Consider the following 28,000-nt stretch of genomic DNA (forward strand, 5'->3'; position numbering starts at 1 on the left):
AAGTAATGAAATGACTTTTCACTTCTTCTTTCCATTCCTCTGATAATGAAAAGGGTGCTGATATCCCAACCAGAGTCTAGAGACTGACTAGACTGTCCCTGAAGAACAAGCAGGATGGAATTAAATAGAATCTATGAAAATTTGTACCAGAGAAATACACTGCCTCAAGAAGAAAAAGGTAAGACCTCAGGTTACACTGGGATCCCTGACCTGCCTGGAGCAGTCAAGTTAGTAGAAAGAAGGGTACAAGTTGTAGAGCTGGAAAGGACCACAGAGGTTCCCAGTCCAACCTGGCTTATAAATGGGACCCAAGAACCGGTCATCCTGATTATGTGGTGCTCTACCCACTATATCACACTGCCTAAAAGCTAATTTATTTGAATTTCATCCATGGAACTGACCTACAATTTGGTTACGGAATCAAAAGGCTGGGGGAGATAGAAAGAGGACTAAAGTTTGGCAGGCCACTTGTTAAAAGCTATTTTATTGATCATCTCTCCTGGGCTTTTTTCCTTTTTCTTGTACACCCTATACCCTGTATCAGTTAGTCAGCCAATAGAGTGTCTAATATGCGCTAATAGTTAGCATTTGTATAGTATCTTAAAGTTTGCAAAACACTTCAAGTTACTTCAGTTGAGTGCTATTATCATCATTTTATAGATGAAGAAATTGAGGCACAGATAGGTTGTGACTTGCCTAGGGGGACACAGTTAGTAAGAATCTCAGCCTGGATTTGATATTAGAGTCTCCCAGCTCCATGTCCAGTACTCTCCCCACTGTGATGCTGAGCTACCTCAATAAATAAAAAAGAGCTCAGATGCACAAATTGTATAGAAGCTTCCTGCCTTTAAGCACTGAAGAAACAAAGAAAGACAATGTTAGTCTCTGTTCTCCAGGAACTCATAGTTTAAAGGACCAGAGACTCAAGGAAGGAGAAGGATGAGATCTGGACTGCATCTTGGGACTCAAGGAAAATAAAGATGAAGCTTGGACTGTATCTTAGAACTCAAGGAAAGGGAAAGAAGAGACCTGATCTGTATCTTGGATGAGTTTACATTCTGATGGAGGAGACAAAACAGGTCCCTACAGGACCAGCAGCCTAGGAAGTCTCAGGATGTAACAGCTTTGAGTTCAGAGTAAGAACTGACTTCAAATCCTGTATCTACCACTTCCAAATTATGCGACTCTTGGCAAGTCTTTGACTTCCTTTAGTCCTCAGTTTCCTTATCTGTAAAATGGAAAGGCAGGGAATGAGTAATGAACCAAAGGATCTCTAAGATCCCTTCCCACAGGAGTATCCTATGTTTCTGTGACTAGATGATTCTGGTGTCCCTTTGAGCAAATAAGGAAATTAGAAACCCTTCACATTGGACCTTGGTCAGACCACATCTGGGGCATCTTATTCAATTCTGGGTACCAATCTAGAAGCATTTATTGTTTACTAGGCACTGGGTCAAGGATTGGGGTTATAAAATAATTCCTATCCTCAAAATGCTCAGCTAGGTATCACAGTGGATAGAGCCCTGAGTCCAGCATCAAGAAGATAGGAGTTCAAATCCAGCCTCAGAACTTCCTAGTTGTGTGACTCTGGGCAAGTCACTTAACAGTTATCTACCCCAGTTTCCTTATCTGTAAACTGGGACTAATAACAGGATCTTCCTTCCAGGGCTGCAAAGATAATAAAATGAAATGTTTATAAAACACCTTACAAACCTTAAAGTGCCATATAATTGCTAGCTATTAACTATTATTCTAATGCAGGAGATCAACATGAAAACAAATGGATGAAAAGGCATAGACAGACTAAGTGGGAGGTAATCTCAGGGGGGGGGCAGGTACCAGAAGGGGGAAGCAGACTTTGAGGAGATCTCCTACAAATAGGGAGATTTGAGATGAGTCTTAAAGGAAATCAGGTAAACTAAGAGAATGGTGAAAAGGAGATCAGGAACTGCCAATGAAAAGGCATGGGAGAAGAGATTTTAGGTTCATGTGTGATATAATCTTTGGAAATTCCGAATCAGAAACTGGATCCTATATCATAGATGATATTTTAAGCACTCAAGGTAAAGGAGGATTTTTTTCCTTTCAGTTGAATTCATTCAAGGTCCACCAAGGGGATACTAAAGATGAGGAATGGGTTGAATTCAGAGGAAACAGTTGAGGAAACTCTGCTCAAAGCAGATCCAATGGTTAATTGAGTATTGAAGGGCATCATTAGATATCTCTCTTTGATCCAAATGATTAGGAGACCAGAAAATCACTAATAATGCATTAATAGAATCAAAATAGGGAAGTAAAGGAGGCTACATGATCACAGTGAGTAAAGTTAGTCCCATTGTCCCAGTATGCCTAGAAAAAGAGGAAATGGAACGTTTGTCATAAAAACATAGGAAGGAAAAGGTGTTGCTCAACTCAGGTCTCTTGCTAATTAGCAAGAGAACAGAAAGATGGAGGCAGAAATCCTGGAAGGGTAGAGAGGAGTAAATTCCTACTTCAGTACTGGCCACAGGGTCACTAAAGACCAGCCACAACTTCCCTAAACTTACCTATCCTTTCCCTGAACACTGAAATCTGCCCTTTTCTGTCCTAGGATATATATATATGTGTATATATATATATATATAGCTATGTCTGATTACCTCTCCTCAATCATAAATACTGTGATAATCCCTGAGTCATTTGTTCCTAACAATTTCATTATTTCTATTTGAGAAATGAGTTTCTCAGTTTGCTGAGGTTCAGATTCACTGTTCTCCTTCAAATAAAACTCAGAGCTAATTTCACATGAGAAAATTCATACTAAAGAGTAACACTCTGGGTCTAATAAATATTAGTTTCAGGTACCCTTGCATCTTTTGAAGCCTCAGAAAACTATAAGCATGAAATTATTATTGAAGAAAGTCATTAACTTATTAACTACATGCTTTTGCAAAGACAAAACTGTACTACCTCTGAGAATAATTGAAGCCCCCATTACTAAAAAACTAGAAAAAAGTTTCCAAACACATTTGAGATGTGTTTCCCCAGCTCTTCACTTATTTTCTTCTGTCCAGGTGGTTTCTAGAACTTCTCACAATAATGTTTTCTCTCTATTCCCAGAATTGTGTATTTCTTCAAAAACATATATCCTCAATATATAATGTTAATGAATCGTCACTCATTGTATCCTGTCTAACTATCATCATTCGGATGGTTAGCTTACCATCCATATCACAACTTCTAACTATGAGTGTCCCTTAAGGCTCTGTCCTACATCATTTTCTCTTCTCACTCTTTTTTAACATTTTTTTTAAATTTTGAATTCCAAATTGTCTTCCCCCTCCCTGCCCCCAGCCCACTATCTACCTATTGAGAAGGCAAACAACAAGATGTCCGTAATGCATGTGAATTCATGAAGAATATATTTCTCTATTAGCTATGTTGAAAAAAGCAAGAAAAATAAATAGAATGAAAAAATATTCTTCAACCTGTACTCAGAGTGCATGAGTTCTCTCTTTGGAAACAGAAAGCAGTTTTCATTGTGGGTTCTTTGGAACTGTCATGGATCATTGTATTGAACAGACTAATATCTGATCAGAGTAACTGTGTCTTTCACAAGTGATCATTCTTACAGTATTGCTGTCTCTGTGCAAAATATTCTGGTTCTACCAATTTGACTCTTTAAACACTTCATAAAAGTCAAACCAGGTGAAAGTACCACCTTATCATTTCTTATAGCAGAATAGAATTGCATCCCAATCATAGGCCACAACTTCTTCAGCCCTTACTCAGTGGATGGACATCCCTCTGTTTCCCAGTCTTTGCCTTAAGAAAAAGACCACTATAAACATTTCTTAGAATACAGATTTAGTAGTGATATTGCTGGATCAAAGAATTTACCAGTTTAATAGACCTTTGGGCAGAGTTCCAGATTGTTCCCCAGAATGGTTATATCAGTCCACGTTTCTATCAACAGTGCCTTACTGTTCCAATTTTCCTACATCCCCTCTAACATTTGTCATTTTCATTTTCAGTCATATTAGCCAATATAATAGGTGTGAGGTAATACCTCAGAATTGTTTCAACTTGCTTTTCACTCATTATTAGCATTATTAGTTATTTAGAGCATTTTTTCATATGAATATTGATAGTTTTTACTTATTTTTCTTATTTTTATAAACTTGACTTAGTTTCCTATAAACATGAGAACTTAGACATTTATGAGAGAAATTTGTTATAAACGTTGTTCCCAGTTTCCTGCTGTCTTTCTAATTTTTGTTGCATTGGTTTTGTTTATGTAAAAAACATTTTAATTTAATTCAATGTGATCACATTTATTCATTTCAACTCCTGTGAACCTCTTTCTTATTTAGTCATAAAGACTTCTCTTATCCATAGATCTAACAGGTAATTTTTTGATACTCCCCTAATTTGCTCATGATAACATCCTTTATGTCTAAATCATGTATACATTTTGATTTTTCCTTTTTTATTGATGTTTTTTGTTTTTAATTACATGTCATGAAAGTGTTTCAACATCATCTACATACAAATGCATATTTTAAGTTATATAATTTCCTTCCCACCTTCCCTCAGTGGCAAACAGTCTGGTGAAAATTTTACATACACAATTGTGTGTAACATGTTTACAGATGAGTCATTTTCTTTATGAGGAATTAAGATTAAGGGGAAATAAAGAAAACCATGAGATAGGAAAGAAAAACATAAGAGGAGTTTTTAAAAAGTAAATGCAGTGTTCTTTCAGATTCTGTAGAATTTTCTTCCTCTGGACATGGATAATATTATCCATAGCAAGTCTCCCAGGGTTGTTCTAGCTCTCTGAACTACTCAGAGGAATTGCATCCATCAACACTGATCAAGTCACAATGTTGTTGTTAATGTGTACAATGTTCTCTTGGTTCTGCTCCCTTCACTCAGCATTAGTTCCTGTAATTCATTCCATGCTTCTCTAGAGTTCATGGTTTCTATAAGAGTAATAATCCTCCATAATAGTCATATACCATAACTTGTTCAGCCATTCCCCAACTGATAAGCATCCCCTCAATTTCCAATTCTTTGCCACTATAAAAAGAGCTGCAATAAATATTTTGTAACATTTGGAACTTTTCCCATTTTAATGATTTCTTCTGGATATAAGCCTAGTATTGTTTTTGCTGGGTCAAAGGGTATGATCAGTTATATTGCTCTTTGGGCATAGTTCCATATTGTTCTCCATCATGTATCCATTTTGACCTTATTTTGTTATATGGTAAGAAATTGTGTAAACCAACTTCCTGCCCGACTGCTTTCCAGTTTTCCCAGCAGTTTTTGTCAGATAGTGATTTCTTGCCCTCAACACTTGGAAACTTGGATCTTTGAGTTTATCAAATACTAAATTCTTATGGTCATTTATTTCTGCATACTGTATACATAATCAGTTCCACTGATCCACTCTATTTCTTATCCAGTACCATATTGGTTTGATGATTACTATTTTGTAACATAGTTTAAAATCTGATTTTCCTAGGCTGCCTTCTTCACATTTTTTCATTGATTGCCTTGATTTTCTTGTCCTTTAGTGCTTTTTTTCTAGTTATATAAAATAATTTTAATATTTTATTGGTATAGCATTGAATGAGCAATATATATTTCTCAAATTATTTAGTTCTGTGCTTGTGGTCAAAATATTAATAATTGTGTTCATAGAGTTCCTGGGTATGTCTTAGCAGGTAGACTCCCCAGAAATTTATACTGTCAGAAGTTAATTTAAATGGGATTTCTCTTTTCATCTCTTCTTGCTTGGTTTTATTGGCAATTTGTAGAAATGCTGATGATTGGGGCGGCTAGGTGGCGTAGTGGATAAATCACTGGCCTTGGAGTCAGGAGTACCTGGGTTCAAATCCGGTCTCAGACACTTAATAATTACCTAGCTGTGTGGCCTTGGGCAAGCCACTTAACCCCATTTGCCTTGCAAAAACCTAAAAAAAAATACTGATGATTAAAATGGATTTATTTTACATTCTGCCATTTTGCTAAAGTTCTACAATGTTTTAACTAGGTTTTTAGTTCCCTAGAGTTTACTAAATATACATCTGCAAAGAAGTGATAGTTTTATTTCCTTGTTGCACGTTTTTATTCTTTCCATTTCTCTGCTATTGTCTAGTACAATAGTGACTGATATTATAATGAATAAACTTGAATCACCCTGATCTTATATGGAAGGCTTCTAGCTTATGCCCATCACATATAATGTTTGCTCTTGATTTTAGATGGCTATGACTTAATATTTTAAGAAAAGTTCCATTTATTCCTATCCTTTCTAGTGTTTTTATTAATAACGGGTATTGTATTTTGTCAAAAGTGTTTTCTACATTTATTAAAATAATCATACAATTGATTATGTTCATGATATGGTCAATTTTGTTTATAGTTTTCCTAATATTGTACCAATCCTTTATTCCTAGTATAAATCACCTGGTTATAGTGCCTGGTCTTTGAAACCTATTGTTATATTATCTGGCTAGTATTTTATTTCAATTTTTGCATCAGTATTCATTAAGGAAATTGGTTTACAGTTTTCTTTCTCTATTTTTACTCTTTCTGATTTAGATATTTGCAACATGGAAAGAATTTAGAACTCCTTTGTTTTTCAAATACTTTACATGTATTGGAATTAATTTTTCTTTAAATATTTGGTAGACTAATTTTGGGCATTTTATTCTTAGAGAACTCATTTATAGCTTGTTCAATTTCTTTGTCCAAGATAGTGTTATCTATGTTTTCGATTATCTCTTCTTTTAATCTAAGCATTTTGAATTTTTGTAAATATTCATCCATTTCTTCTGGAGTGTCAGTTTTATGCCCATATAATTGGGAAAAATAGCACCTACTAGTTGCTTTTTAATTTAATGTTCATTAGTGCTTCAGTCCCCTTTTTTCATTTTTAATACTGGGGATTTTAAAAATAAAATTAACTAAGAATTTATCTATCTTATTTGACTTTTTCTCATAAAAAACAATTTCTAGCTTTATTTGTTAGATCACTGATGATTTTTTAACTTTTGATTTTATTCATTTCTCTTTTGGTTTTCAGGATTTCTATTTTGGTGCTTAATAATGTTGTTGTTTAGTCATTTCAGTCATTTCTGACTCTTCATGACCCCTTTTGACGTGTGTGTGTGTGTGTGTGTGTGTGTGTGTGTGTGTGTGTGTATGTGTGTGTGTTGGTGGGGGGAATCAGTTCTTCTTGGTAGGATTCCTGAAGTAGTTTGTCCTTTCCTTCTCCAGCTCATTTTACAGGCAAGGAAGCCAGTGCAAATAGGGTGAAATGACCTGCCCAGGATTAATTTAAGGCCCTGAAGCTGAAAGTGATCTCAGATCTTCCTGACTCTAAAGCTAGCACTCTATCAATTGCATTATCTAACTTCCTTAGTGTTTAATTGTAGATATTTCATTTGTGCTTTTTCTAGGGGTTTTTTTGGTTACAAGTCCAATTCATTTATCTGGTTCTTTTTTCCCCCTCTCTTTTGTTGTTGTAAGCATTTAGAAAAATACATTTTCCCTTAAGTGCTGTTTTACTACATCCCACAAATTTTTGTATGCCATCTCATTATTGTTGTTCTCTTTAAAGAAATTATTGTTTCTGTGATTTCTTCTTTGATCCATTCATTCTTTGGGATTAGATTATTTAGTTTTCAATCAATTTTTAATCTATGCTTCCAAGGCTCTTGATTGAAAGTATTTTTTAGCATTATGATCCAAAAAGGGGCATTTAATACTTATGCATTTCTGCATTTGTTTGTGAGATTTTCTTAATGCTTTAGCAGATGGATCAATTTTTGAAAGACTCCATATACAACCAACCAAGAAATAAGTATATTTTTCTTTCTTTTTCCATTCAGTTTTCTCAAGCAAGCTATCAAATCTAATTTTTCTAAAATTCTATTCATCTCTTTGATTTCTTTCTCTCTTATGGTTAGATTTATCTAGTTCTGAGAGGAGTAAATTGAGGTACCCCACTAGTATACTTATGGTGCAGTGGATAGAGCACCAGTCCTGAAGTGAGGAAGATCTGAATTCAAATGCAGCTTCAGACACACTAACTCCATGACCATGGACAAGTCACCTAACCTGACTGCCTTGCATCCAGGTCATCTCCATTCATCCTGATTCATATCTGGTCCCTAGGTCCAAATGGCTCTAGAGGAAAAAGTGAGACTGGTGACTTTGCACAGTATCCCCTCACTTAGATCCAATTAACTTGCATGTCATGGTATCACCTAATTTTTCTCTTAAAACTTTGGACGCACTGCCAATTCATTGCCTATTTAATTAGTATGAATATTAATTCATCATCTGTGGTACCTTTTAACAAATTGTCTCTTTTAAATAGAACTAGTTTTGGTTTTTCTGTCTGATATCATGATTGCTAGCCTGACTTTTTTATTTATTGCTGCAGTCCCTTATTTTAACTGTGTTTTTGTGTGTGCATGTGTTCGTCTGTGTGTGTGTGTGTGTGTGTGTGTGTGTGTGTGTGTGTGTGCACGCATATGCTTTAAGTGTATTTCTTGTAAACAGTATATTGTTGGATTCTGGTTTCTAATTCATTCTACTATTTGCTTCCATTTTATAAGTCCATTCAATTCACATTCACAATTATGATCACTTTGTCTCATTTTCTTTTCTTTGTCCTTTCCAATTTCTGTCTTCAAAAATCTGTTTTGACTCTGACCACTACCCCCTTTAATCTACTCTCCCTCTTATCACATACTTCCTTTCTCTTAGGTCCTTTATCTTCCACTTCTCTGTTGGGTACAATGGATTTTTATACAAAACTGATTGTGTGTGTGTGTGTTTGTGTCTGTGAACATATACATACACACACAAACACACTTCTCTCTTTGAACCAATTTAGATGAGAGTGGGGTTCAAGTATTGTCAGCCACTCAGTCATTTTCCCTTCTATTGTAAAAACTCTTCCTTGTACACCTATGCAAGATAATTTTCCATTCTTCCTCTGCCTTCCCCTTCTCCCAGTGCATTCCTCATTCTAACCTTTCCTTTTGTTTCTTTTGAAATCAATTCAACACAATCAACTCATAACCATACCCTTTGTCTATGTAAACTTCCAAATGCCTTTTAATGATAAAGCTCTTGGGAATTACATGTACCATCTTCCCATATAGGAATGTAAAAAGTTTAACTTTATTAAGTCAATTTTTATCTTTCTTTCATATTTACCTTTTGTGCTTCTCTTGAGGGTTCTTTTTGAATGTCAAATCATCTAATCAGCTCTGGTCTTTTTATTAGGAATATTTAAAAGTCCTCTATTTCATTATATTTTCATTTTCCCCTGAAATATTGTTTTGCTAAGTAGGTTATTCCTGGTAATAATCCTAACTCCTTTGTTTTCCACAATATCATTGTTCCTTTAGTGTGGTAGGTACTAAACTTTGTGTGAGAGTGACCATGGCTCCATGGTATTTGAAATTGTTTGCTTCTGGCTGTTTGCAATATTGTCTCTTTAACTTTAGTACTCTAAAAGTTAGCTATAATATTCCTAGGTGTTTTCATTTTGGATCTCTTTCAAGAAGTGATAAATGGATTCTTTTGAGTTATATTTTACCCTCTGCTTCTAAGATATCTGGAAGGTGCCCCTTCTAATTTTTTTTTTAAATATGATGTCTAGGTTCTATTTTTTATCATGACTTTCAAGTAATCCAATAATTCTTTTTTCTTTTATTTTTGCAAGGCAATGGGGTTAGGTGACTTGTCCTAGGTCACACAGCTAAGTAAGTATTAAGTGTCTGAGGCCCAATTTGAATGCAGGTCCTCCTGACTCCAGGGTCTTTTCAATCCACTGTGCCACCTAGCTGTCCCCTAGTCCAGTAATTCTTAATTTATCACTTCTCAATTTATTTTCCAGGTCTATTTTTATTCTAATTAGTTCATATTTTCTTCTTTCTTTTGGCTTTATGTTATTGTTTCTCGATCTTTCATGAAGTCATTAGTTTCCACTAATCTAATTCTAATTTTTAAGAAATCATTTTCTTCAGTGAGATTTTGTACCACTTTTTCCCCATTTATTCAATTCTGTTTTTTAAGGAGTTGTTTTCTTAAATGACTTTCTTTTGATCAATTCTACTTTTTTAAGATGTCTTCTTTAGTGGTTCTGATGCCTCTTTTACCAAGCTATTAATTCTATTTTAACAATTTTCTTTCATTATTCTCATTTATTTTCCCAATTTTTCTTTTATATGCTTTTTTTTAAAAAAATGCAGTTTTGAAAAAGAATTTTAAAAAGTCATCTTTGGGGAATTCTTGATGGACTTTCATCTAATTTGTATTTTTCTTTGAGACTTTGCTTCTAGTTGTTTTTACTTTATGGTCTTCTTCTAAGTTTATCTTGCTCTTTCCTGTCACCATAGTAGTTTTATAATGGTGAGAATATTTTTATTATTTCCTCATTTTTTCAGCCTGTTCCCATGGGTGCAATCTGCAGAGAGAGATAAAGACAGCAGCAGGCAGGGAAGGAGGGAGAAAAGATATGTTAATCTCAATATGCCTGAAACTAAACTCATTCTTGTTCCCTCCAAACATATCTTTTTTCCAAACTCACCTATTTTTGGAAAAAGCATCACCACCATTTTTCCATTCTCCCACATTTTTCATGTCAACATTATCCTCACTTTCTTCACTTCACCTATCAGCTAAATGAACAAATTAGGCCTTTTCTATTTCCACAAAAACTTTCATGTGTGACCTCTTCTCTGAATTTATATTGCCCACACATCCCTTAAGGCCCTTATCAAGTTGTGTTTTGACCCTGATACAGCAGAGTGGGTTCTAAATAAATACTTTATCTAAAGTCAGTACATGTGAAAGGACCATCTTTGCCCCTAAAGTCATTGCTTTTCCCATCAGAATTTCATAATTCGTAGTCATACTATCTTTTTAAAATCATTTTTAATCAGCAAAAATCTACATTTTCTCTCTTTTCTCTCAGACACTCTTTCCCATTTGAGAATGAAAGAGAAGCAAACCACCTGTTATAAACATGTATAGTCAAGTTATGCATTTCTACATTGAGCAGGTCCCCAAAAATGTATCTCATTCCACCTCTTTGTCCTTCATTGTGGTATCAGAAGGCAAGGAGCTTGCTTCATGACTCTCTGGAGTTGCGGGTGGACATTACAAGGAGTCTTTACTATGTTGCTGTCATTGTAGAAACTGAGCACCTTCTTTTTACTTCATATTCTAATTCAGTTCACATGACATTTTCTCAGACTCTCTGAAACCATCCTCTTCATTAGTTCTTACAATGCAATAGTATTCCATCACATTTAAATTTCCAACTCATTGTGACTTTCTCTTGGATTTCTCATCAGAATTTGGTCTGGTGAATTTTCTAGATTTGGTTGGATGAGTTGGAGCGGGGTAGAGGTCTGTGGAGCCAGTAAAGGGATGCTCCTCCAACAGTTCCACTTTTCCCATGACAACACTTTCCAATTTCTTTCTGGTGGTCTCATTTTATCACTATGTGCAACACTCTAAGTAGATAGCAGTTGTTAATTTTGATGGACCTCCAAAAACTTTATCATGTCCCAGATACTTGGAAAGAAAAGAGACCCTCTGCTTACTTATATCAGTTTGAAAACATAGCCAACCTAGCACTCTTCAGAATGGAGACCCTAACCTCTCCTCATCTAGGCTCCCCTTCACCATTATTGGAGATTTACTCATATGACTACAGTTGTGATTCTGAATCATCACAAGTATAAGAAATAGTTTCCCCCAGCCCCCCCCGCCATGCAGAAACAGTCTCAGATGTATTCCTTAGTTCCAAAAATTCAGAGCTCTCTATTCTTCTCTTCCTTCTCTATGCCATATCTCCCCCACTCTAGCTTTGTAGTACAGGTTAAAAGTCAACCAGCAAATAAATATTTATTAAGCATAGGACTCGGGACTAGGGAGGCAAAAAGCAGTCCCTGTCTTGAAGAAATGTACAATCTCTGGGGTGGCTAGGTGACGCAGTGGATAGAGTACTGGTCCTGGAGTCAGGAGGACCTGAGTTCAAATCCAGCTTCAGACACAATACTGACTTAGCTAGTTGACCTTGGGCAAGTCATTTAACCCCATTGCCTTGCAAAAAAAAGAAAGAAATGTAAAATCTAATGATGGAGAGAACACACGAGCTACATACTGTTTTAAAAAGTAGATAAATACATGGGAGAAGGCACTGAAATTAAGATGTGATGAGGAAGTCTTCCTATAGAAGATGGGACTATAGTTGGAACATAAAGAAAGTCAAGGAGGTCAGTAGTCAGAGCAAAAGAGGAAGGACCTTCTAGGTAGCAGAATAACCAGTGAAAACACCCTGAGTTAGGAGGAGTATTTTCTTTGTGGAACAGCTAAGCTGGCATTCTGGATCAAAGAGAATAATAGAGCATAAGCTGGAAGAAGAGTGGGAATTCAGGAGCTGGTCAGGTAATGAAATGAATGGAATTCTAAACACAACATTTCTCCCTGCCTCCTTGTCTTCTTTTTCCTTTGTTTCTTTCCCAAAGCATTTCTTGCCTCTTTTTTTAAAGGAACATTTCATTCTTTCTACAAAATGGTTTAAGGATGGAGTTCCTCTCCCACCTCAATTGATCAAGGAAGCAAGGAAGCATGGTGAACTTTTAAATATGGAAACAAGGTAGTTCACATCCTGTGATCTCTTCATGAGGTCTGTAGCTTTTGTTTGGGACAAGAAAAAAGTAATGTTGTTAGTTACAAGGATGAACCACGTTCATTGAGTCAATGGATAAAATAGCAGTTAATCTATGGTTAATGTTCAATCCATGAAGTTCTGGCCTCAAGTTGGAAGATTTTACTTCTGGAGTTGAAGATTCTGGTTTGAAAATACCTTTAAGAGGCAATGCTTCTGGGGAAAGAGAAAATGTTTCTTTCTCTCTCTTCCTCTTACCTTTCATTGATGGTGTCATTAGAAGGAGACAGATAGGCAAAACATCCAACTTGGAGCAGAGAGATAGTAAGCATGGATAAACATGGAAAAGTATGGATTTAAATGAATACAGAAAGATACACACCTGAAGGAAGAAGCAACTTGTGACACCAGACTATGGACTCAAGAAAGGACTTCTAATAACCAGGAGTTATGGTCACACATGTTGGCTCACTATCATCATAACCTAAGTTTAATATCCTCCCTTCTCCTCTGTGGAAAAGTATTTTGTACCAGCTGCTTTTACTAAGCCACCTTTGTAAAAATCCTTTTCTTAAAGCTATAAAATTCTATCTGATAATTAACGGGAAGCAAAAGTGTAGGGGCTTATGAGTGGCATTACTAAGAACTGAACTCACTATTATCCCTGTGAGTAGAATTAGTTAGCCACCCTCTGAGACCCCAACCTACCAGTGAGGGTGAATTGGAGAGTGAGCCTAGAGGGGTTGCTATCCTGGAAAATACAGATTTGTTTGTTCATGTGTTTGTTTGTTTTGCAAGGCAATGGAGTTAAGTGACTTGCTCAAGGTCACACAGCTAAGTAAGTATTGAATGTCTGAGCCTGGATTTGAACTCAGGTCCTCTTGAGTCCAAAAGTAAAGATTTGCTCCTCCAATCCTTTCATTTCTAATTCTAGGATGGAGACTAATTTGTACTTTGCAAGTTTGTAGGCATTACATAGTAGTAGCAGAAAAACAAAAAACACATTTTCTTTCAGTCACAAGACCTCCCTTGCTCTCCATACATGATTGAAGCAAATCCACAGTCTTTTGTCTTCTTCTCTGGGCCTTAGTGACTAACTTCTGTAGCAAAGCTACTTAACAGAAGCAAATGAATCATAGGCATGAAGAAAAAATTCATTTTTTCATTAAATGAGAGTTGCTCACATTTTCCACCTTGTTTCCCTTAGACCCTCTAAGGGGAGAGAGAGTGAGGTTCAACCGAGTAGAGGGGACAGTAAGGTTCATCTGAATAGAGGGGATAGTAAGATTCAATTTATTTTGCAGATACAAAATGCAAGCTTAGCCCCTGATATCATACCTCTCCCTCTGCCCCCCCCCACCATATCATTTCATTTTTCTAATCATGCCTTTAATTGAGGCTTCCTAATTTCAGGACTGGAGCTACAAGAGTTCTCAAAGGCCATCTGTTCCAACCTCCATTTTGGATTAGTTTGCCAGTACCTCCATTATCATTATCACTGCTACCATTGTTACTATGTCTTATTACCATTTTCATTATCATAGATGTTGCCTCCTTGTGGGCAAGATATACGCTGCAAATCTCTATCTCACCAAGTGAAAAAAACCCAAACTAAAACTTTCAAAAATTGAGTTTTAGAAAAGGGAGTATTGACTGAAGGTGAAGCATGAATGCAATCTAGAAACTTTCTTGCTGGAAGCAGGTGAGGCTTAGATCAAGGAATTCCCTATCTTGCTTGGTCTTTTTCTTACCTTAAGTCTATGCCACCACTCCTACAGGATACTTCAGACCACTACTATTTGGAGTAAATGAATATAAGGGAATAGATGAATTGACAGGTGGATGGATAGATGAATGGATGGATGGATGGATGGAGAAATGAATAGATGAATAGAAAGATATACTCTGTAAGTTGCTGAGGGAACCACACCCCAGCAGCTGGACTTCAGACCAGCCCCTTGGGGGAACGAAGCAAGACCATGGATTTCCTTTGGCCTTTACCTTTACCTGGATTTATTTAATATGATTATATTCCCTATCATATAAGTAGGCTACAAGTATCAATAAGAAACATCAAACCTTTGGAAGGGCCAGGGCCGAGATTCCAGCTCTGTCCTAAAGAGACTAGTAGAACACTGGATTTGATCCAGAGAACACTGGATTTGAATGAAACAGCTCTTCAAGCATCTTCTTTCTCAGTCACCACATTTGTGACCTTGGGCAAGTTATTTCCCTTTTCTGGTACTCAGTTTTCTCATCTGTAAAGGAAGAGTTGGTAGCCATGAACTCTAAAGACAGTTCTATCCCTGAATCTATAATTCTATGCAAGTGAGGCAGGCTCTGCCCAGGGCTGTACTGGAGTCAGCTCTATCCCTTTCAGAAATGCTTATTACATTTTCATTTTGAGTATTTATAGCTCAGAGATCCCCAAGTCAGGGCTTGATTGGTTGTTTTCTAGGTTAATTAGGCTTATGAAAGACTGAATAATGCAGATTAAACTTAAAAGTGTTTGCACATATTCACTTCCCCCTCCATCACACTCCAAAACACAGAGCCTGGTTGTTAAATGTCTACCACCAAACCCCTGCACTGCTCTAAAACATGCTTCAGCTCAGCAGAGCTTCAGGTGAAGATTGAAGAAAAGAAATTATCCTCACAATGGAAGCTAACCATAAAAGCCAAAATAACTGGCATTTATATGAAACTGAATATTCGCAATATGCGTTACATCCCCTCTAAGACTCACCGTTCCCATTGCTCCTCAAAGACAATCTCCCCAGGCCTTTCTAAGGACTCTTTCCTCTCTTTCCTTTGTCCAGCCAACAGGAAATCAAGGATCATCCTCACTGTCCTGGCACTCTTGGTTCTGGTTTTGATTGTTACCCTGCCTGTGGTGACTTTTCTATGTAAGTTGCCCTATCCTCACCCTTCCCCATCCCCATCCACAGGGCTCTAATCCTCATTTTCTGATTAGATGTGGAGAGAACAGCCGAGTAGACCTGAGAGGAAGAATCTAGAGTTGAAACTGGGGGTTCTTAACCATCTTGTGTGTTCTAGACTAGGGAAAAAAACTTCTAGTCCTAGACTAGAAAAAAAAATGTCTGGTGAAGACTATGATGGTCTCTTTCTCAAAAAAAAATAGACTCATGATAATAAGATGCCATCGAACTCTGATGAACTCTGGTGCAAATCGAAGCCTACTTTTCTCAATTTTTTCCCTTCCTTTTTGAATATGGAAATGTTTTGCCTGATTTCGCAAATATAATTGATATCATATCACTTGTTTTCTCAATTAGAGTGAGAGGGGTGGGAGGAAAGGAGAGAATCTGGAACTCAATTCAAAGAGAAAAGAATGTTAAAAATAAATAAACAATATTTTAAAGAAAAATATCAAAAAATAAATAATATTTTAAAATTTTATATCACAAAAGTAGAACACGTGGAATTTCAGAGAAAAACCAATTACATTGAAATATGTTGTGAGGGAGAGGCCCTATAACTCAAGAGTTGTTTTCTTTTCTTTTTTCCTTTTTCTTTTTTTTTTTTTTGGTTTTTGCAAGGCAGTGGGGTTAAGTGACTTGCACAAGGTCACACAGCTAGGTAATTTTTTTTTAAGTGTCTGAGGTCAGATTTGAACTCAGGTACAATGACTCCAGAGCCACTGTCTAGCTGCCCCCCTGAGTTGTTTTAACTTGCATTTCTGTTTATGTTTTGTCCTTCATTCTCAAGGACCATGACATCAGGGACGTGGTACAATAACAAACACATGAATAGGATTTGAGTTGGGGGGGGGGGCGCTGTGCTCAGTCATCAGCTTCATTTTCTCCTCCAGAACCATCTGGGTAGAAATCAGAATAACTAGAAATAGCTCTCTTTGAGAGGCAATCAGGGTGACTTGACCAAGGTCACACAGCTAGTAAGTGTCAAGTGTTTGAGGCTGGATTCGAACTCCCATCTCCCTGACTCCAAGGCCAGTGCTCTATCCACTGCACCATCTAGCTGCCCCTGTTTCTATATATTCTAAAGATACAAAGACAAAAACTTACACAAAGAAAAGTTTGGACTGGATGGCCTCTGGAATCATCCCAGGTCTAGATTTGCTATCCTCCTCTGCCCTCAGGTCAAGCAAAATTAAGTGTATAGGACTTGTCCAGGATCATAACATTAGTATGTGTCAGAGGCAAGACTCGAACACAGGACTTCCTGCCTCAGAATCTCTATCTGTAACCATTATCCTTGGTTACTCATGCATTAGTCTGGAACAACAGTTCTCAAAGTGTGTAAGACCCTTGAAGGGGCAAGTTTAAAGTAATCTTCATAATAATATTAAGATGTTTTAATTTGGGGCGGCTAGGTGACGTAGTGGGTAAAGCATGGGCCCTGGAGTCAGGAGTACCTGGGTTCAAATCCGGTCTCAGACACTTAATAATTACCTAGCTGTGTGGCCTTGGGCAAGCCACTTAACCCCATTTGCCTGCAAAAACCTAAAAAAAAAGTTTTAGTTTTTAGAATAAAAAATATTGATATAATGAAGAGAGTAATAAAGCCAGCTCATTCAGACTAAAAAAAGCCAATTGTTAAATTTTCATTATGTGCATTAATATCTCAGAAATCAGCAAATGCTACAAATGAGGCTTAATTTATTATTTTGTTAGTTGTCTAGACCTAAGAAAGTGATAGGGGCAGCTAGGTGGTGCAGTGGATAGAGCACCAGCCCTGCAGTTTGAACCTGAGTTCAAGTCTGACCTCAGACATTTAATAATTACCTAGCCTTGTGGCCTTGGGCAAGCCACTTAAGCCCCATTGCCTTGCAAAACAAAAAACAAAAAACAAAAAAAAGTGATAGTTACAATGTTCCTAAGAGAGATTAAAATTAAAAGAGCCACACATGGACATTTTTTCCCAGAAAGTTGTTAAACATTTCTTGGCATATCGCTAGATCTAGCCTATATAAACTAAACTCTTTGGGATCCTCGATGATTTTTTAAGGGTACAAAGGGGTCCTGATACCAAGAAGAAGCACTGACCTAGAATAGATGAGAAGTCCTCTTGCAATGTTGCATGGCAACATAGAGTTGACCTTTGGGTCCTTCCAAGCTGTGTCCACACCACACAAAGCGGGGCAAGTGTGTCCAAGCTAGACTTGAGTGTTTGTTATTGTACCACGTCCCTGATGTCATGGTCCTTGAGAATGAAGGACAAAACATAAACAGAAATGCAAGTTAAAACAACTCTGGGTGGCAGCTAGGTAGTGGCTCTGGAGTCATTGTACCTGAGTTTAAATCTGACCTCAGACACTTAAAAAAAATACCTAGCTGTGTGACCTTGGGCAAGTCACTTAACCCCATTGCCTTGCAAAAACCAAAGAGAGAGAGAGAGAGAGAGAGAGAGAGAGAGAGAGAGAGAGAGAGAGAAAAGAAAGAAAAAAGGAAAAAAGAAAACAACTCTTGAGTTGTAGGGCTTCTCCCTTGCAACATATTTCAATGTAATTGGTTTTCTTTGAAATTCCATGTGTTCTATTTTTGTGATATAAAATTTTAAAATATTATTTATTTTTGATATCTTTCTTTAAAATATTGTTTATTTACTTTTAACATTCTTTTCTTTTTGAATTGAGTTCCAGATTCTCTCCCACCCCTCCCACTCCAGTTGAGAAAACAAGTGATATGATATCAATTATACTTGCGAAATCAGGCAAAACATTTCCATATTCAAAAAGGAAGGGAAAAAATTGAGAAAAGTAAGCTTCGATTTGCATCAGAGTTCGATGGCATCTTATCATCATGAGTCCATTTTTTTTTTTGAGAAAGAGACCATCATAGTCTTCACCAGACATTTTTTTCCCTAGTCTAGGACACACAAGATGGTTAAGAGAAGGGACGATGTGTCTCCTGTCCACATTCCAGGCTAGCTAATGAGGTGGACAGGTAGGGAAAAGGGAGGAAATCATCCTCCAAGAAGTTCATAGAGGAAGAAGATTTGTATCTGGACCCAGGATCTCAAAACAGAGAGTGCAGGGGGCATTGCATGCACTGGCGCTAAGCAGACGTCACCAACACCTAATCTTAGTTTCTAAAAATAATAGAAAGAACATTGAACTTGGAGGTGGGGGGGGACCTTGGTTCAAATCTTGTTTTTGATGCTTTTCAGTTGTGTGTCTCTGTGCAAATCACTTCACTTTAGGATCCTCATCTGTAAAATGGGTATCAACATACCTATAAGCTCTACCTCCCTCAGGTCTTGTGAAACTCAAATGAAATATTGTCATAGAAGCCACGCAATATGGGACTGAATTGAATTGATCACTTCTAGACAGACGCCTGGGACTTCTCTCTAATTCCCTCATCCTTTGGTTCTAGATCTACAAAAGAAAGCTAATATGATTTCAGAAGGACTTATGTGGAAAGCCCGCTTTAAGAAAGTCAATGACTCCCTTGCAGCCCTGAGGACCCAAAATGGTGAGTTCTCTGGGACATCCATCATGATGTGGACTCCCATTCCCACTTCGGTTCCCCCATCCGTCAGCCTCTCAGAATGAGTTCTGCCAGATCCCTGTACTGGGGGGTTTCGTCACGATCCCTCATTCTGATGAGGTTGTTCCTCCTTCCCAAGGCACCCAAACCCCTCTCTCTGCCTAGGGAGAAGTCAAGGGACCTCTTATCAGGCCCTGACTCACACACACCAAGCTTTGGTCAGTCCCCTATTCCCAAACCTCCTGAGAGTTCTTGCCAAATTCTTACATCTCTTTTCTTCCCAAGAAATGCTAATGCAACAACTATCAGAGGCTTACACGATCTACAATGGAAGTCTCTACTACTTTTCCTGTACTGACAAATCTTGGGCTGAGGCTGAGGAATACTGTATGTCACAAAGCTCTCACCTAGCCTCAGTGACCTCAGTGGATGAGCAGGTCAGTGCCATTTGGGGGGACCCACAAAGGGGGCAGAGATCCTAGTAAGCTGTGGCCATGAGCAAACCACTTAATGTTTCTACCGGCCAAGTCTTAGATCTATTGGTAATAATAATAGTTCTCATTTGTAAGATTTAGAAAGCAATTTTTATTTATTATCTCATTTTATCCTCACATCAACTCTGAAAGCTATGAGTTATTATTATCCCCTTACAGATGAGGAAACTGAGGCTCACAAGTTACATGACTTGCTCAGGGTTATACAACTAAATAGTGACTGAGGTAGAGTCTGAACTCGGGTCTTTCTGATGCCAGATCAGAGATACAGTCTCATATACACAGTTCACTGAAATACAGGGCTTATGGAGAGCGCACATAGAAGCCAAGTGTCTAAGTAACTAAGCCAAAAATCCCAAGTATCTAGGGAGCTGGTCTTGTCCCCCACTGTCCACTGTCCTGTTCAAACCATATTGCAATACTAGATTCCATTTGGGGCACCTCAATTTAAGAAGAGAAGAAGGTGGGGCGGCTAGGTGGCACAGTGGATAGAGCACTGGCCCTGGAGTCAGGAGTACCTGAGTTCAAATCCGACCTCAGACACTTAATAATTACTTAGTTGTGTGGCCTTAATCCCATTTACCTTGCAAAAACCTAAAAGAAAAAAAAAGAGAGAAGAAGGTGAGGGACCTAGAGTCCATGGCATACAAGGATCAGCTACAGGAAGAGGGAATATTTATACTTGAGGAGAATCAAAGAAATCTAAAGGGTTCCTTAAAGTATTTGAAGGGGAAAAGAGAAATCTGAATCAAGAATCAGATAGAGAAGTTTAAAAGAGACTAAGTTAGGCTAAAGGTAAGAGAAACTTCTATGGGGCAGCTAGGTGGCATAGTGGATAAAGCACTGGCCCTGGAGTCAGGAGAACCTGGGTTCAAATCTGGTCTCAGACACTTAATAATTACCTAGCTGTGTGGCCTTGGGCAAGCCACTTAACCCCATTTGCCTTGCAAAAACCTAAAAAAAAAACTTCTGGCTGAGAAGAATTGGACCACATGGGAAGGGGTTGCCTTGGGAAACCACATATTCGTTGAACCCTTGAAAACAGGATGCATTTTCATGTTCTCTCAAATCACTTTCCTCTCTTAGAATGAGTTTGTGAAACACTAGACGAAGGCTATAGGGGAGACTGGAATTCAGCCACCTGCCCCCAATCAGTGAAAAAAAAGTATAGAGAATGGGGGGATCACTTTGGTGACAGAGGCTGTAATTTTTGACTCATCTATCATATCAGTTATTTTTAATCTATTTTTAATCTATATGTCTCCTCCCTTAGGAAAGGGGCTCACTCTTAACTAGACTACATCAGCCTCTCTGAGTCTCCATTTCTTCTGGAAGCTAGGGATGATTTTCCTTGTGGGTACGATTTACCTCCAAAAATGATTTCATTTAATGAATGGTAGGGAAAAAAAGCTCACACTAAGTGCTCCCTATGTGCAGAGCAAATAGAAGAATAAGACAGCACTGCTCTCCCAGAGCTCCCATGCTAATGTCAGTAGATAATGTAGATGGAAGGTTTTATCTACAAGCTTCACTCTCCTGGCAAATAGCCCTCACAGCCATCTACTCACCCTCCTCTTCATTTCCAGCTTCTACTGAGTCATTCTTTACTGGCTGATTGTTTCAAGGTCTCCCACATTCTCCCCCCCCCCCCCGCAATTACACACAAAGATAGTTTTTAGCTTTCATCCTTTTGCAAGCTTTTGAATCCCACAATTTTCTACCACCTTCCCTTTCCACCACTTTCCCCATGGCAGGAAGCAATCTGAAATACTTCCTGTATATGCAATCATGTTGAATATATTTCCATATTGGTCACCATGTTCTTACAAAATTCTCATTTGATGACCAGTCTTCAATCTATAGACTTACACCTTTCCTTCTCTGCACCATCACAAAATTAACAGAAAAAAAATTGTCAATCAATCAATCAACAAGCAACAGACACTGCCAAGCAGTAGGCATAAAAGAAAAAGAATAAAATAATCCCTGACCTCAAGAAGCTTCTACTCTAATGACCACATTTAAGTAAAGATATTGAGACTACATGTAAAAATTTAATAAAAATAGGGGCAGCTAGGTGGCACAGTGGACAGAGCACCAGACCTGGAGTCAGAAGTCCCTGAGTTCAAATCTGGCCTCAGACGCTTAATACTGACCTAGCTGTGTGGCCTTGGGCAAGCCACTTAACCCCATTGCCTTGCAAAAAAAACCCAAACTAATAAATAAATAAAGGCAAAATTGCTAATTAAAATTAGCATTTAAAAAGATCTTGGCATTTGGAAAATCAGAAAAAATGTTCATGTAGGTACTTGACCTTCATCTTAAAGAAACTGGTGTATTCCAATAGGCTAAGGGGAAGTAGAAGGGACTTCCAGGAACACAGACCACCAGTGCAAAGTCTTACCAAGGCAAGACCTGGAACATCACAGAGAGGAGCAGCTTTGGTTGAACCACAGAGTGCGGGAGAGGAATAAATATACAAGGTTAGAAAAATAGAATGGAATCAGGATGTGAAGAGATTTATAGGCTGCACAGAGGGATTTCTGTTTAATCCTAGAGGCAAAAGGGAGCTGGATTTTATAGAGCAGAGGAGTGACATGGTCACACTATGCCTAAAAATATTGCTTTGGCCATTGTGAGGAGAGTAGGCTGTAATCAGAGATTCTTGAGGTTTGGAGCCCAATTAGAAGGTAGTTGCAATAGTTTGGATAGTACCTAATGAGGGTCTGATCACAGGAAGTAGCTATGTGGGGACAATTAGGGTCAGATGTAAGAACTGTGGAGGTCGAGTTAGCATAATTTAGCTACTGGTAGGATGTGGACTGAGGAGTCAAGGAAAATGACAGTATCACCAACATAGGAAGCTGAATAACTGATGCTGCCTTTGACAGAAGAAAGTTTGAAAAAGGGGAGAGTTTGAAAGGACAGACAAGACATTCTGTTCTAGATATGTTGGGTTTGTGCCCAGGAGACTCTGTTTGAAATATCCAATAGGCAATTGGTGGTGCTTGACAAAAGCTCTGAAGGAGAAGAATTTTTAGATCTGTAAGTCATTTATATAAAAATCTGTAGATCTGTAGATTATATAAAAATTTGTAAATCTGTGAGTCATTTATATAAAAATGCTCATTAAAAGAGACAGGGATAGAGAAAGGAAAATAAATGAAAGAAAGAAGGAAAGAGACAGATAGAAACCCTACAAGGAGCATGTTGAGTTAGAGTGTGATATGGATGGTATGCTCACAAAGAAGATGGAGATGTCAGACAGGTAACAGGAAAACCAAAAGAGAATAGCATAAGGAAAACTCAGAAGGGAAAAGGTATTCAGAAGGAGGTAGGCTTACCCATCTCAAATATAACAAATAAGCCAAGAAGCATGAGGAATAAATAAGGACCTTCAGATATGGTCACTTGTAACTTTGATGAGCGCCATTTCAATAAGTTTCTGGAGCTAGATTGCTAGCTAGATTGGTTGAGGAGTGAGGGGGGGAAATACAGTAGATTTTTCTAAGGATTTAGGTAAGAAAGAAAAAGATATAAAATGACAACTTGAAGAGATGGTGGGATCTAATGAAGGATTTTTAAGAAGAATGAGATTTGAGTTAAAAAGGAACCAATAAGGGGCAGCTAGGTGGCACAGTGGATAGAGCATCAGCCCTGGAGTCAGGAGGACCTGAATTCAGACACTTAATAATTGCCGAGCTGTGAGACCTTGGGCAAGTCACTTAGCTCCATTGCCTTGTCAAAAAAAAAAAAGCATTAGCTAAGCCCTGTAGGGGTAAAGAGTGGGGTGATACAAAAAATTTAGGACAAGAAGGAACCAAAAGCTAGGGAGAGACTGAAGATATAAAAAAGAATATGTATGAGAGTTTACAAAGTACTCAGGATAGGTGATAATGAATCCAGCACCTTCAAGAACACTTGGAATAGGCAGCCAACCCCTCACATCCTGACTTCCAACTTCATCTCCCAAATGAGCCTACTCCTTCCAAGGGTATCTCTTTAGATTCACTGGATTACTGCCAAATCCGATGATCTTTTCTCAGATTTCTTTACCCCTCTGCAGGTTTTTTTATACGTTTTCCTTTATACACTCTCCTCCTTGAATGTCCACTATGCCAGCTTTCATTTTCCTTGCCTGACTGCTCCTTTAGATGTCCTCCAAAATTCCTGAATCCAATTTTCTCTCTTCATTATCTCTCAGTGAGCTCATCAGTTCCCATCGTTTTCATTATTCTCACTATGGAGATAACCCCAAATCTATATATCTAATCATTCTCTCCTCAGTCTTGCAACACCAATGGCCTTCTGCACATCCTGAACTAGATGTCCCAAAGGCATCTCATATCCAACATGTCCAAAGCAGAGATCCCAAATCATCCCTCCATCTCACTTGTCCAAACCCAAAGAATATAATTTTGTATTTTTAAGTCCATAATCTCTCAGGCAAGTGATTAACCTTCATGATTAACCTTCAGTTTTTGAACATCAAATCTTATCACTGTATTAATCAGAGAGCTAAAGTTTATTTTCTCTCTAATGATGTTATTATTGTATATAGATTGCTCTGGTTCTGCTCATTTCATTCTGCATCAATTCATAGAAGTTGGTCCTCTTTCTTCTGAAATTATCAATTTTGTCATTTCTTATGCCACAGAAATATCATAATATATTCCTATTTAGTCCTTTATTTAGCCATTCCCTGATGATTGGGTGCCCCCCTACCTTGGGTTTTTTCCCTTTGGAGCTACAACAACAAAAACAAAAGATTTGTTAAATATATTTTATAAATATGGAAACTAGGGATTCTATGAGGTAGGAGTGAGTGATGAGGAAAGGCATTCTGGGCAGGGACCAGTCAATGCAATGGTGCAGAGAGAGAAACTGTAGCATATTATGTGAAAAATGACCAAAAGAGGAAACAGTCATACCAAAAATCCATGAAAGATGTAAAATATAGAAGCTTGAAAAAGTAGGTTGGAGGAAGGTGGCAAAGGGCTGACATTCCAAAGACAATCATAAGTTTCGAGCTGGATGTCCTCTAGACTAATCCCCCTCATTTTACAGATGAAGAAACTGAGTTCCAGGGAAGTAAAGTGACTTGTTTGAGGTCAGACAAAGTTCACATCTGCTTCTAGGGATAAGAGAAAGCCACTGTAGTTTTTTGATCAGGAAAGTGAATTGGTCAGACTTGTGTCTGAAAAACAAACATGCACATGGAATATTCACAGACATGTACAATCAACATTTGGATGCACATACATGCCCACATATTTATGTATGCCCCCTTAAAAACACCATCTTCTCAATCTCCAGAAATTCCTTTCTGAGAAATCTAATGTCCATTGGCACTGGATTGGCCTGACTAGGAGAGAAGATAAAATGACATTCCACTGGACAGATGGGACCTCATATGATGCGAACAAGACCAAAGCGTGAGTTCCAGCTGCCTTGTCTCCCCTCTGGCTTTCCGTCTGCCAATAGTCCTTTGGAAACTCTAGGAGTTTTCTTCAGGAGAAGCCCAGTCTGAAGGCTAAGGAGCTTTCTACCCTGCTACTATTATACATGTCAGTTTCCTGTGGCCATGTATGTTCTATGTGCATCCATGGGTGAACCTCTTCTGGTGTGGGACCTCAGGAAACATGGAGATGAAAATAAGATATGAGCTCTGAGTTTGATGGGAGTCTGTCCTGGTGGGCCTGGTCGTGGAGTCAGGGACCATCTGGCAAAATTTTAGAGAATTAGAGGTAGAATGTCCCTAGGGGTCTCCTGTGCCACTTACTTGCCAGACCCTGGTTGGGTGTTGAGCATTCCAGGCCTTTTTGAGAATTCATACTGGGTTAGCATCTGAAACCAGACCATCTTGAGGCTACTAGGTTCTAGAACTAGACCTAGAACCAGAGGAGGAAGTTTTCTATTAAGTCTTGGTGTACAACTAGAAATCCGTTTTTCTCTTCCTTTCTCTCTCTCTTTCTCTAGATTTTGGAATTCAAATGAGCCAAACAACTTAAATAACAATGAGCATTGTGTCCATTTATCTCGTAAAGGGCTCACCTCATGGAATGATTTAAACTGTAACAGCTCCATAAAGTTCATCTGTAAGTGGAACTGTGCGTCTTCTGGGCTGTGCAATAAAATAAGAGACATGGAATTGTTCTGACCCCCCATTTGGAATGAGGGGAAATATGGTTAAACATCCTTCTATCCATCATCCATACCAGTTTAGAGTTCTTCCAAAGGAGGGGTCCTGATCAGCTTGGTCAAGTGATGCCTCCAACCCATCGAGCAGCCACCGGAAGGACTGGATCTCTATGAGAGGGAAAAGCAGCAACCAACTCCCTCCTCGCCCTCAGTCTTAGTTGCTTTCAAAGCTCCCCTCAAGTGCTGTCTCCCACAGGAAGTCTGGTTCCACCCAGTCAGCTGCTAGTGCACCCATTTCTTCTCAAATTGTTTTATATTTGCTTAGCTTTTATTTTGTAATATTTTATAGGTTCACGTTATTTCTTCTGAAAGAATGCAAGCTACTGAAGCCAAGGGCTTCTTCCTTTTTTGTGTTTTTCTATCTCCAAAGAAAGTGTCTGGAACAGAATAGACAATTCCTGATTGTCTGTTAATGGACTCTTTGATAATGAACCATGAAAACAACACTCTAAAAAATTTTTATGTAACTGAAATAAGTTCATGCTATTAGTCTAAGCAGCAAGTGACCACAGAAAGCAAATGAGACATTTGACACCAGCAAGGACCCAGTGTGGATGTTATCTGAAGAAGTCACTCTGTTAACCAGTTGCAAGAGCTGCAAAAAGGAGTTTGGGGGCTCCCCTATGGAAGGATTGGGAAAGTAGGTGAAGCTATAGGAAGGGGAAACTCACCACTGGGTGAACAGGACACAACCTCAAGTCAGAGGAGGACATTATATGCAAAAGGACTGAAGGAGATGGGGTTTTTCTGAGAAGGTTTCCTAGAAGTCTCCTGTTTAGCAGCAACTAAATGATGGAGACAGGAGGATCTGTATTCAAATCTAGACTCAAGATCTTACTAGTTCTGCAACCCTGGATAAGTTGCTTAAATTCTCCCTACCTCAGTTCCTCCCTTGTAACACCTACCTCATGGGGTTGTTGTGATAAATAAATGAGATAATATTTGTCAAGTGTTTAGCACATTGCATAGTATATAGTAGGTGCTTCATAAATGCTTTCTTCCTCCACTGACAGCTAAGAATGGTGCATTTGTATAAAACCTAAAATCATAGCCTTTCAGGATGGAAAGATGTTTTCATGGTTTTAGTCCAACCCTCTCATTTTACTCCTTGGCTTTGTTTCCCCCTCCTCTGGCCATCTTGCAAGCCAAGATGGTCCCAAAGGCCCTGAAGGACCTAAACCTTTCCGTTATAGAATTCTTATCCTGAGTCCTCATTGTTGGGATTGGGGATTGCCTCACTTGACCCACTACACCCAACTATGCCTCACTTTACTTCCCAGCCAACCAATGCTCCCCTCCCCAAACATTCCAGTCAGAGAATCTAATCAGGACCACCATTGCTAACAGATACGGATCCTATGACTCCACTCAACAACACTCCCTTTTGGCACCACTCTCCCTATTAGAATGTAAGCACCTTGAGGTCAGGGACTACCTTTGCTTTTTTGTCTCAATCCCTAGATCATTAGAAAAAAGGCAAAACCATTTGTTCAAGATTAGTAGCCTAGTTCACCCCTCCTCATTATAAAAAAGAGAAATTCAGTAAGTTAGAGTTACACAGCTGTCAAGGGACAGATTTAGGACTTGGACCCAGACCTCCCAGGGTTGTTTGGCCTGATATGGTTTTCATTCCAGAAGACCTGTTGACTGTCTGAATCTATTTGATGTTACCTCTTACATAGATTTTTTTAGTTCTTTTATTTAGTCTCTTGGAATGTTTTAATGAATAAATCTTTGGGAATTCCGCATTACTCCAATGGAGTGTTCTTAGTCTGGGGCCAATGAACTTATATATGCAAAATACACGGGGATGCATATGGACATGTATTTAAAACAACTTCACCCTCACTGGCTTCCTTTGAATTCTCCGTTTTTACTTTTATGCATTTTAAACCATCATTCTGAGAAGGGGTCTCTGGTCAGCAACATCCAAGACCAAAAAAAAAAGTAGTTTAGAGGCATGAACAGAGTCCCTTTCCCTACACACATTCAATTACATATTCAGACACAGAGAGACATGATGCACATGCATACACATGTATGTACAAATCTACACACATGCCTATACATGAATGAACATCGGCAATGTGTGCGTATCCATTCACAGACTCACAAAGCACATGCACACATATATGTGTATGCAC

At 38.2% G+C, this 28,000-nt stretch overlaps 1 protein-coding gene across 2 annotated transcripts; it reads left to right on the forward strand.

Moving 5' to 3' along the window:
- On the forward strand, positions 1 to 27,999 carry LOC141494397 (C-type lectin domain family 4 member K-like). Of its 2 annotated transcripts, XM_074195551.1 has the most exons (6): positions 1 to 178; positions 15,508 to 15,594; positions 19,048 to 19,146; positions 19,447 to 19,598; positions 24,972 to 25,090; positions 25,635 to 27,999. In XM_074195551.1, exons 1-6 carry the CDS (start codon positions 115 to 117, stop codon positions 25,813 to 25,815), a joined length of 702 nt encoding a protein of 233 aa, XP_074051652.1. In that variant the 5' UTR covers positions 1 to 114; the 3' UTR covers positions 25,816 to 27,999. The 2 variants fall into 2 exon arrangements, with proteins under 2 accessions (XP_074051652.1, XP_074051644.1); XM_074195543.1 differs by lacking the exon at positions 1 to 178 and having other exon boundaries at positions 15,153 to 15,594.
- Position 28,000: the final 1 nt, after the last annotated feature.

Source organism: Macrotis lagotis, chromosome 1 (genome assembly GCF_037893015.1).
Source record: "Macrotis lagotis isolate mMagLag1 chromosome 1, bilby.v1.9.chrom.fasta, whole genome shotgun sequence".
Lineage (NCBI taxonomy): Eukaryota > Metazoa > Chordata > Mammalia > Peramelemorphia > Peramelidae > Macrotis > Macrotis lagotis.

Excerpts from the sequence above, each read along its gene's own strand:
- LOC141494397 (XM_074195543.1), top strand. The coding sequence starts at position 15,255 with ATGTCTACCACCAAACCCCTGCACTGCTCTAAAACATGCTTCAGCTCA. Across the intron at positions 19,147-19,446 it reads AGCCCTGAGGACCCAAAATG|AAATGCTAATGCAACAACTA; the intron begins GTGAGTTCTCTG and ends TTTCTTCCCAAG. Across the intron at positions 19,599-24,971 it reads TGACCTCAGTGGATGAGCAG|AAATTCCTTTCTGAGAAATC; the intron begins GTCAGTGCCATT and ends CTCAATCTCCAG.